Source organism: Atractosteus spatula, unplaced genomic scaffold (assembly GCF_055471065.1).
Source record: "Atractosteus spatula isolate fAtrSpa1 unplaced genomic scaffold, fAtrSpa1.hap1 Scaffold_104, whole genome shotgun sequence".
Classification (NCBI taxonomy): domain Eukaryota; kingdom Metazoa; phylum Chordata; class Actinopteri; order Semionotiformes; family Lepisosteidae; genus Atractosteus; species Atractosteus spatula.
Window position 1 is genome coordinate 1 of NW_028296658.1, and position 10,877 is coordinate 10,877.

Below are 10,877 nucleotides of genomic sequence, written 5' to 3' on the forward strand. Positions count from 1 at the left end.
GAACACTGCACTGAGAGAGAGAGAGGGGTTCATACAGACACACTGACTGGACACCCCAGTACATTAACACTGCACTGAGAGAGAGAGGGGTTCATACAGACACGCTGACTGGACACTCCAGTACATGAACACTACACTGAGAGAGAGAGGGGTTCATACAGACACACTGACTGGACACTCCAGTACATGAACACTGCACTGAGAGAGAGAGGGGTTCATACAGACACACTGACTGGACACTCCAGTACATGAACACTACACTGAGAGAGAGAGGGGTTCATACAGACACACTGACTGGACACTCCAGTACATTAACACTGCACTGAGAGAGAGGGGTTCATACAGACACACTGAGAGAGAGGGGGGTTCATACAGACACACTGACTGGACACTCCAGTACATGAACACTGCACTGAGAGAGAGAGGGGTTAATACAGACACCCTGACTGGACACTCCAGTACATTAACACTGCACTGAGAGAGAGAGGGGTTCATACAGACACCCTGACTGGACACTCCAGTACATTAACACTGCACTGAGAGAGAGAGGGGTTCATACAGACACACTGACTGGACACTCCAGTACACTAACACTGCACTGAGAGAGAGAGGGGTTCATACAGACACACTGACTGGACACTCCAGTACATGAACACTGCACTGAGAGAGAGAGGGGTTCATACAGACACACTGACTGGACACTCCAGTACATGAACACTGCACTGAGAGAGAGAGGGGTTCATACAGACACACTGACTGGACACTCCAGTACATGAACACTGCACTGAGAGAGAGAGGGGTTCATACAGACACACTGACTGGACACTCCAGTACATGAACACTGCACTGAGAGAGGGGGGTTCATACACACACACTGACTGGACACTCCAGTACATTAACACTGCACTGAGAGAGAGAGGGGTAAATACAGACACACTGACTGGACACTCCAGTACACTAACACTGCACTGAGAGAGAGAGGGGTTCATACAGACACACTGACTGGACACTCCAGTACATGAACACTGCACTGAGAGAGAGAGGGGTTCATACACACACACTGACTGGACACTCCAGTACATGAACACTGCACTGAGAGAGAGAGGGGTTAATACAGACACACTGACTGGACACTCCAGTACATGAACACTGCACTGAGAGAGAGAGGGGTTCATACAGACACACTGACTGGACACTCCAGTACATTAACACTGCACTGAGAGAGAGAGGGGTGAATACAGACACACTGACTGGACACTCCAGTACATGAACACTGCACTGAGAGAGGGGGGGTTCATACACACACACTGACTGGACACTCCAGTACATTAACACTGCACTGAGAGAGAGAGGGGTGAATACAGACACACTGACTGGACACTCCAGTACACTAACACTGCACTGAGAGAGAGAGGGGTTCATACAGACACACTGACTGGACACTCCAGTACATGAACACTGCACTGAGAGAGAGAGGGGTTCATACACACACACTGACTGGACACTCCAGTACATTAACACTGCACTGAGAGAGAGGGGTTCATACAGACACACTGACTGGACACTCCAGTACATGAACACTGCACTGAGAGAGAGAGGGGTTCATACACACACACTGACTGGACACTCCAGTACATGAACACTGCACTGAGAGAGAGAGGGGTTCATACAGACACACTGACTGGACACTCCAGTACATGAACACTGCACTGAGAGAGAGAGGGGTTAATACAGACACACTGACTGGACACTCCAGTACATGAACACTGCACTGAGAGAGAGAGGGGTTAATACAGACACACTGACTGGACACTCCAGTACATGAACACTGCACTGAGAGAGAGAGGGGTTCATACAGACACACTGACTGGACACTCCAGTACATTAACACTGCCCTGAGAGAGAGAGGGGTTCATACAGACACACTGACTGGACACTCCAGTACATGAACACTGCACTGAGAGAGAGAGGGGTTAATACAGACACACTGACTGGACACTCCAGTACATGAACACTGCACTGAGAGAGAGAGGGGTTCATACAGACACACTGACTGGACACTCCAGTACACTAACACTGCCCTGAGAGAGAGAGGGGTTCATACAGACACACTGACTGGACACTCCAGTACATGAACACTGCACTGAGAGAGAGAGGGGTTAATACAGACACACTGACTGGACACTCCAGTACATGAACACTGCACTGAGAGAGAGAGAGAGAGAGGGGTTAATACAGACACAGCTGCAATGAGAAGACCAGAGCACTACTGATACTGACACGACCCGCAGAGAGACAGCCTGCCGAGAGAGAGGGGTTCATACACACACACACTGACTGGACACTCCAGTACATTAACACTGCACTGAGAGAGAGAGGGGTTAATATACACACTGACTGGACACTCCAGTACATTAACGCTGCACTGAGAGAGAGAGGGGTTCATACAGACACACTGACTGGACACTCCAGTACATTAACACTGCACTGAGAGAGAGAGGGGTTAATACAGACACACTGACTGGACACTCCAGTACATTAACGCTGCACTGAGAGAGAGAGGGGTTCATACAGACACACTGACTGGACACTACAGTACATTAACACTGCACTGAGAGAGAGAGGGGTTCATACAGACACACTGACTGGACACTCCAGTACATGAACACTGCACTGAGAGAGAGAGAGGGGTTAATACAGACACAGCTGCAATGAGAAGACCAGAGCACTACTGATACTGACACGACCCGCAGAGAGACAGCCTGCCGAGAGAGAGGGGTTCATACACACACACACTGACTGGACACTCCAGTACATTAACACTGCACTGAGAGAGAGAGGGGTTAATACACACACTGACTGGACACTCCAGTACATTAACGCTGCACTGAGAGAGAGAGGGGTTCATACAGACACACTGACTGGACACTCCAGTACATTAACACTGCACTGAGAGAGAGGGGGGTTCATACAGACACACTGACTGGACACTCCAGTACATTAACACTGCACTGAGAGAGAGAGGGGTTCATACAGACACACTGACTGGACACTCCAGTACATGAACACTGCACTGAGAGAGAGAGAGGGGTTAATACAGACACACTGACTGGACACTCCAGTACATTAACACTGCACTGAGAGAGAGAGGGGTTCATACAGACACACTGACTGGACACTCCAGTACATGAACACTACACTGAGAGAGAGAGGGGTTCATACAGACACACTGACTGGACACTCCAGTACATGAACACTGCACTGAGAGAGAGAGGGGTTAATACACACACACTGACTGGACACTCCAGTACATGAACACTGCACTGAGAGAGAGAGGGGTTCACACAGACACACTGACTGGACACTACAGTACATGAACACTGCACTGAGAGAGAGAGGGGTTCATACACACACACTGACTGGACACTCCAGTACATGAACACTGCACTGAGAGAGAGAGGGGTTCATACAGACACACTGACTGGACACTCCAGTACATTAACACTGCACTGAGAGAGAGAGGGGTTCATACACACACACTGACTGGACACTCCAGTACATGAACACTGCACTGAGAGAGAGAGGGGTTCATACAGACACACTGACTGGACACTCCAGTACATGAACACTGCACTGAGAGAGAGAGGGGTTCATACAGACACACTGACTGGACACTCCAGTACATGAACACTGCACTGAGAGAGAGAGGGGTTCATACAGACACACTGACTGGACACTCCAGTACATGAACACTGCACTGAGAGAGAGAGAGGGGTTAATACACACACACTGACTGGACACTCCAGTACATGAACACTGCACTGAGAGAGAGAGGGGTTCACACAGACACACTGACTGGACACTACAGTACACAGAGGCTGTTTGCGGTTGGTTGACAAAGGCACAGGCTGTCCAGCTGTGTATGACAGTATAATGTCCAGCTCCAAAGCTATGCTGTGATTGGCTGTACTTACTTTCCACACTGCTTACAGGGGAAGCTCCCAGCCACTGAGGGGCTAGGCACCGCCCTCTCCCCCACAAGTTGGCTCTCTATTGGCTGAGAGCTGGGAAACACCTGCAAGCAGAGACCAATCGTGTTAACTGAGCTCAGAACGCGACAGCTGTAGAAGGTCTTGATTGGGTCTGTAGGGTACAGAGATCGCAAGTCATTTTTGTTCCCTATGTGTGAGAAATAAAACAAGGAGTTAAAAACGTGCCTGACTGTTACGATGCTGAGCAGTAATAAAATGTGTCTGTGTTTGTGCAGAGGCGTTATCGGGGTACACCCGCCAGACCTGAGCACTCACGGGGCTCTCCAGCGTGATGGGGGCGGCAGTCCACTCCCCGTCTCTGTCCCTCTCCTTCCTCTGGTGCTGGAGCGTCTTCTTGGACAGGTAGTAGAACTCCACGCACTGCGACACGCGCTTCGTCTTCACCTGCGAACACAGCCGCGCCGGAAGGGGGGGGTCAGCCAGCAGGGGGCGCAGGAGAGCAGGGCAGAGCAAGGAGACTGCTGTGCCACTCCAGTCCTGAAGGGGGCGCATTCCACTAAGACTTGCAGTTCTTTCATTATAGCTCCAGCTTCTAAAGAACCTGAGAGGACAGATGGAGATTTGGGGGGGGGGGGTCATAGGTCACCCCTATGGCTTGCTCCAGTCAGTGAGCCAGGTGTGAGCTTTGTCTCATGGTCCTAAGCTGGGCACCCATACCCATTCATTTTTGGGCTGGGGGGGTGCCTTCTGTGTGGAGTCTGCATGTTCTCCTCCTGACACTTTATAAAGGCAGCCTGGCCTAGTTAAGGAAAGTCTCTGCATTGTACCCTGGTGTCTGTGTGTGATGTTAACACCCGGTAGGTACTGTGTATACATCCTGTTTACAGTCAATAAGGGCAATTAGAAAGTTACATCACCAGTCTGAGAGTCATTCTGAGAACCAGCGGCTGCTCATATTCACTGAAAAACCTGCAGCTGCGTTTCCCTCCTCCTCCTCCTGCGGGTGTTTTTGCAGCAGGTCTGTCTGTGGGGAGTTTGCACGTGCTTCCTGCGTTCATGTGAGATTTGGGGGGACTCTGGTTTCCTTCCTCCTCCCATAGACAGCCAGGCTCAATCTGATCAGCTATCCTAACCCCCCCCCCCCCCCGAACAGAGGAAAAGGGCTGCACCCACCCCCCCCCTCCCGCTCACGGGGAAGAGCCCTCACCGCGCGCTGGATCAGGGAGAAGTCCTTGCTGTGCGCGGCGAACGCCTTGTTGAAGAGCCGCCGCTCGCTGAGCCCCCAGACGTCGCTGCCTGGAGAGAGAGAGAGAGGGGGGGGACACCAGCCGCGATCAGTACCGCGCGCTTAAACTCCGGGGCGCGGGGCTCCTCGCTGCCACGCCTGCCTTTCGCTCTCTGTCTGCTTCTCTGTTCCAAATCCAAACCGTTTCTTACTGCAAAGCACTTTGAGTGGGCTGTTCTCTTTGCAAGGCGCTATATTAAGGCAGATTTGGGGGGGTTAATTGACGGGGTGTTGAGCAGAACTGAGGTCCCCAACGCCTGCCCGTAATGGATGCCCTCGGACGTTTTCCAGTATGCTTACCGCAGTAATGGGGACTTACCGCAGTAATGGTAACTGCTGGGAGCCTGTGGCGTGGACAGCAGCAGCATCTCGAGAGTGGCCTGGAGCACACACAACACAGAGGCAAGAGAGTATTTTGATCAGGGCTTCAACCTGAAGACACAGCAACACCCAGGAGGAGGTGAGGAAGGATAAGGACAATCCCATGATTCCACTTTCTTTCCCACAATGCAGCTCCACAGCAGTGCGCTGAGGGCACAGGTGTGGTGTAGCGTGATGCCCAGGGGTGCGGGGTCAGGGTAGGGTCAGGGCTGGCTGACAGCCTGCGAGCGGGGCCCTGTCCTGCACTGGGCCGCTGCAGAAGAGGCAAAACGGGCTTTCTGCTTCCCCAGAAGACAGCGAGAGACGCTCTGGGGATCGAGAGACGAGCTGCTCGTCTGCCATCGGGGCGTCTCACCAGAATGTCCCCCCGGCAGCGGGAGAGGCAGTGCAGGGCCAGCTCTGGGTTGGTCCCCCCTCCCGGAACGGCGCTGGAGCAGGACAGGCTGAGCACGGCGTCCACTGGAACAGAGGGGGAGAGAGAGAGAGAGAGTCGGGCGTCAGCCCCCCTGCAGGGCAGGGCAGGGCAGGGCGGGCCGCACAGCGGGGCAGCGGCCCCCCCGCGCCGTCTCACTGCTGCAGTTCCCACCGTGTTCCTGCAGGGCGACGCTCTCCTGCAGCTCGGGCCAGGGCTGCCACAGCAGGTCCGCCCTGGGGGGCTCGTCCTCCGCGCCCCCCAGCTCCTGCACGTCCGGCAGCTCTGCCTGGAACCCGGGACCCACGTTGACACGGCTGGCGGGGAGGAGGAGAGAGGGGTGTGAACGCGGCTCGGTCACGCCTGCGCGGCACGCGGACAGACGGGCAGACACTCACGGATACTGCGTGTAGCACCCCGGCTCCTCGGACCCCAGGCTCTCCTGGTGACCTGAAACCCACGAAACGCCGAGGTCAGATTGCAGCGCCGACCCACCCCCCGAGGGCGGGGGACTCGGACAGGCGGGGGGGGCGGGGGGCCGACTCACCGTAAGGGCTGGGGGGCAGGAGGCCGCAGTAGAGCCCCGAGCCCCTTCGCACAGGGTTCAGCATGGGCTGGGGGGTGTAGCGGGGCGCCCCCAGATCCGGGGCGGGTGGCCGGGCTATGTGCAGGAGGCTGGGGAAGGGGGTGCCGGTGTAGACGGGGAGTTCCTGGAGAGGAAGAGGAGGAGGAGGGTGAGAGAGACAGCGGGCAGCCGCGCGGATCCACACTGGCACACCCACGGGCTGGAAGGTGTTTCACGCTCACAGTGGGCAGGTGAAGAACATAAAAGTACAGATGAGAGGTCGTTCCACCCGTCCAGCCCGTCTCATGGCAGTTAACTGATCCCAGCACCTCAACCCAGCTGCTTCCTGAAAGAAGCCAGGGCCGGCAGCGTGGGCGGGCAGCTTGTTCCACTCTCCCACCACCCTCAGTGTAAAGACGTGTCTCCTGTCCCCATTGAACAGTCTCGCCCTGCTGAGAGAAGCCAGGGTCCCGGCTTCAACAACAGGGCCGGGCCACTTGATCCACACCCCCACCACCCTCAGTGTAAAGAAGCACATCCTGTTCTCGGTTTTAAGTGCTCCTCTGCTTAATTCCCACTCGTGTCCTCTGGCTGGTGGCTGTCCGATCATTCTGAAGTCCCCTCCTGTCCCCTCTGTGAAGAACGTGCCCACATGCTGTCTAAAGCCACAGTGAGTCGCAGTAATTCTGGGGGTGTCCCCTTACCTGGCTGTCTCGCGTGTACTGAGCACCCAGTCCCTGGGGTGACCCCAGACCCGCTGAGGCGCACTCTCCTGACCGGTACCCCGGAGTCAGGGGGTAGGGACCGCTGTCCTGGGGCGCGAGGGGTGGCTGGGGGTACTGCGTGGCCCGGTTCCTCTCTCGTTCCTGCAGGGGGGACCAAATGACATCATCAGAACCCGTGCGTCATCCGAGCCCAGCTCGAGGGTCTGATGACCTGCGGTTCTGCCTCACGCACTCCGATCCTCCTGGGCTCTGACGGGTTCCCCGTGCTGTTACTGTAAACCTGACGAGGCTCCAGCTGGCCTCCCGGTCTCACAGGACCGGACCCGAACCGCCGGACCGGCTGTCCTCCCAGTCTAACAGGACCTAACCCAAACCACTGGACCGGCTGTCCTCCCGGTCTAACAGGACTGGACCCGAACCGCCGGACCGGCTGTCCTCCCGGTCTAACAGGACTGGACCCGAACCGCCAGACCGGCTGTCCTCCCGGTCTAACAGGACCGGACCGGAACCGCCGGACCGGCTGTCCTCCCGGTCTAACAGGACTGGACCCGAATCGCCGGACCGGCTGTCCTCCCGGTCTAACAGGACCGGACCCGAATCGCCGGACCGGCTGTCCTCCCGGTCTAACAGGACCGGACCCCCGAACCGCCGGACCGGCTGTCCTCCCGGTCTAACAGGACCGGACCCGAATCGCCGGACCGGCTGTCCTCCCGGTCTAACAGGACCGGACCTGAACCGCCGGACCGGCTGTCCTCCTGGTCTAACAGGACTGGACCTGAACCGCCGGACCGGACCTGAAGCCCTGGTCAGGGCCCCTGTGAGCTGGACTTCTTCACTTCTTGTGCCCTCAGCTCCCTCAGTCAAGCCTCTGCGCCTCAGGCCTGCTCACTGCTGATCCCCCTGAAAGAGCCGAGCCCCTCTGTCTGAGCGCTGAGCCTCCTCGCTGCCCGTGCCGGGGGGGTGCGGGGGTGCGGGGGCAGGGAGAGAGAAACTGGGTCGGCGCCCGAGTCAGAGTGAAACTCTCAGCTCCGACTCCAGGCGACGCCCCCTGCGGTACGCCTTCCGTTCGGCCTCTCCCTCGACCCCGCAGCGTGACCCCGGGGGTCTCTGGGCTCTGCACGCTTTCGGCCACGCCCCCGTCTCGGACCCGGGATCAGGCAGACAGTGAAAGAGAGCCCTGTTCCCAGTCTGACCCAGTCAGACTCACCTGACCCCACATCCCAGGGTCGCAGGTCAAGGGGTCGTCCTCGGCCCGGAAGGCTGCACAGGATTGTGGGTACTGTCCCGGGGACGAGCTGAGGGGGATCTGCGGGCCACAGTCTGAGGGAGAGAGAGAGAGACAGAGAGAGTGTAGGAACAAACGGAAAATTAATCACCCCGGTCCTGAAAACAGTGGCTTTCTGAGAAGTGCAGGTGCTAGCCTCTTCAACACATGAGTTTCCCAGCATTTTAAAATCCTCTCTCCCTCCCCTTCTCTCCCCAGAAAGACGTGCCCACGGAGCTGGGGCCAGCACAGATAGGAAATACAGCCTTCTCCGGTCTAATACAGTGATCAGGGCACAGGCACAGGCAGGACAGAGAATTCCAGCACAGAGCCAGAGAGGGGGTGGGCTGCAGTACTAGGAGTGTCCAGCAGGTGTCAGCACTGGTGTGGGACAGTCCGCCGCTGCACAGCACACACAGATACAGCCTGCGTACGCTGGGATATCAATATTGCTCTTGTTTCAAGTTATAAAGATTTTCTTTTAACAGAACAAATTGATTTGAAGCTCTGTCTGTCACAGAGGGTGACCTACGCCCACCCCAGCCTCGCAGGTGGCAACAGGCGGGGGATGCAAAACACCTGGCACCAAACGGAGGCGGCACAAACACCGCCGCCGGTGGACGCACCCCACGGTAAGATGAAACCTCCGCATTCCGAATGTGGCGACCTAGGAGTGGGGGGGTCACCCGCTCAGCTCTAGTTACCTGGGCTCTGGTAGCAGTCGGGGGCGGCGTGGCCCCTCAGCAGGGAGGGCTGGCCGAACTCGTGCTGCTCCTCGGCGAACGGGGGGCCGCCGGCGTCCCGGGACGGGGCGGGGGGGTAGTATCCAGCAGGGGCCCTGCCCTGTGCTGCGCCGGCGAAGGAACTGGCCGCGGTCTGGCCGCCGGCTGGCAGCCCCTCGGGGTGCCCGGCGAGGTGGGGCGTCCAGGGTAGCGGGGGCAGCCTGACGGGGTTCAGGGGGGACCGGGCCTGCGGCGGCGGGGGCTGATAGTGGCCGGCGAGGGGCTGCAGGCCGGGGCAGAAGGGCGCGGCGCGGAACGGCGCCGCCCTGGGGAACCCGAACTGCACCTGCGCGTAGGCCGGCGGGCTCTGCACGGGCCCCGCGAAGGGGGCCCGCTTGCCGGCGGCGCTCAGGCCCTGCGGGGGGCCCCCCGCGCCGCCGAACGCCCCGCCCCCGCCCCCGCCCGGCGCCGCCAGCTGCGAGACCAGCCCGCGCCGGCTGGCGAACGCCTCGGAGAACGAGTCCAGCTTCTGCACGGGCAGCCGCGCCCCCTGCGCGCCCAGCGGGCTCTGGAGGGGGGCGGGCGAGGGCTGGGGGGCGGGGTATCGGCCGGCGGCTCGGTACACCCCGTTCTGGGGCGCGCTGTGGCTGGGGTTGGGGTGCGGCTCGCCGGGCAGCGGGCCCCAGCCGTAGGGGAGCCCCGTCTCCCTGGATGCACAGCTGGCACTCTCGCTGGGGAACTGGTCCAGGCTGGTGGGGCAGAAACCGGGGTGCCCCAGGCCTGAGGACCCCTCGCTCCCGGGGTAGTACAGCCCCCCATCTGGGGTGTTTCCCAGCTCAGAACCCCGGCCCTCCAGGACGTCCTGGTCCCCCATGGCAGACAGCGCCACCTAGTGGTTAGAGGGGAACTGCATCATGCACCAGTGCTGAAAGAGAGAGAGAGGGGTTTGAGAACAGCATCCACAGATCCGGACCTCAGTATAGAAGACAAGCTTTTCAAGCAAGTCTGAGTTTCTTTCTCTACCCTCAGGATGCCCCCAGAGTGGCACCGGCAAGCCTGTGACAGGGCAGAATGCGTGACCCCCCTGCCCCCCCAGATCGTAGCAGCCTGCAGCCAGTGTGCCCACACAGCAGACAGCGCCCCCTGTCCTGCAGTTCCCTGCTTCCCCAGCCTGGAGGGCAACCTGTCAGCCTTTGCCCCACCAGTCCACCCCCAAGTCCACTTAACCCCTTCCTTATTACAACAGTCTTCACCACACAAATCACCAAGAGTTAAAGATCAGTCGCTTCAAAACCCTGTGAGGGCAGGGGGGTGAAGTTTTAGACGCTGCAGTCACCTTAGTGCCCTGTAAATACGTCTGCTGTTCAGCACAAAACCTGTTAAAGATGCAGAGTCTTAAAACGCTGGGATAACAGCGGTACCTGGTCCATTCTGGCTTTCCCTGCACGCCACGCACAGGCCAGCATCAGTGAGCTCAGCACCGGAGCCCTGTGGTTCAGTTTCAGACTCAGGTATGCATCATTCACTCTCT

The 10,877-nt window shown here is 58.0% G+C and overlaps 1 protein-coding gene across 1 annotated transcript; it reads right to left on the bottom strand.

The window, feature by feature from the left end:
- Positions 1-3,974: 3,974 nt before the first annotated feature.
- Positions 3,975-10,271, bottom strand: LOC148809990 (uncharacterized; the record flags this gene model as incomplete). Its single annotated transcript, XM_088909168.1, has 11 exons — positions 9,329-10,271; positions 8,568-8,680; positions 7,340-7,501; positions 6,618-6,780; positions 6,469-6,520; positions 6,245-6,387; positions 6,014-6,117; positions 5,597-5,657; positions 5,200-5,288; positions 4,296-4,436; positions 3,975-4,075 (listed from the first exon to the last, which is right to left on the bottom strand). Coding segments are annotated over exons 1-11 (2,021 nt in total), but the record flags the coding sequence as incomplete, so codon positions are not given.
- Between the last annotated feature and the right edge of the window lie 606 nt (positions 10,272-10,877).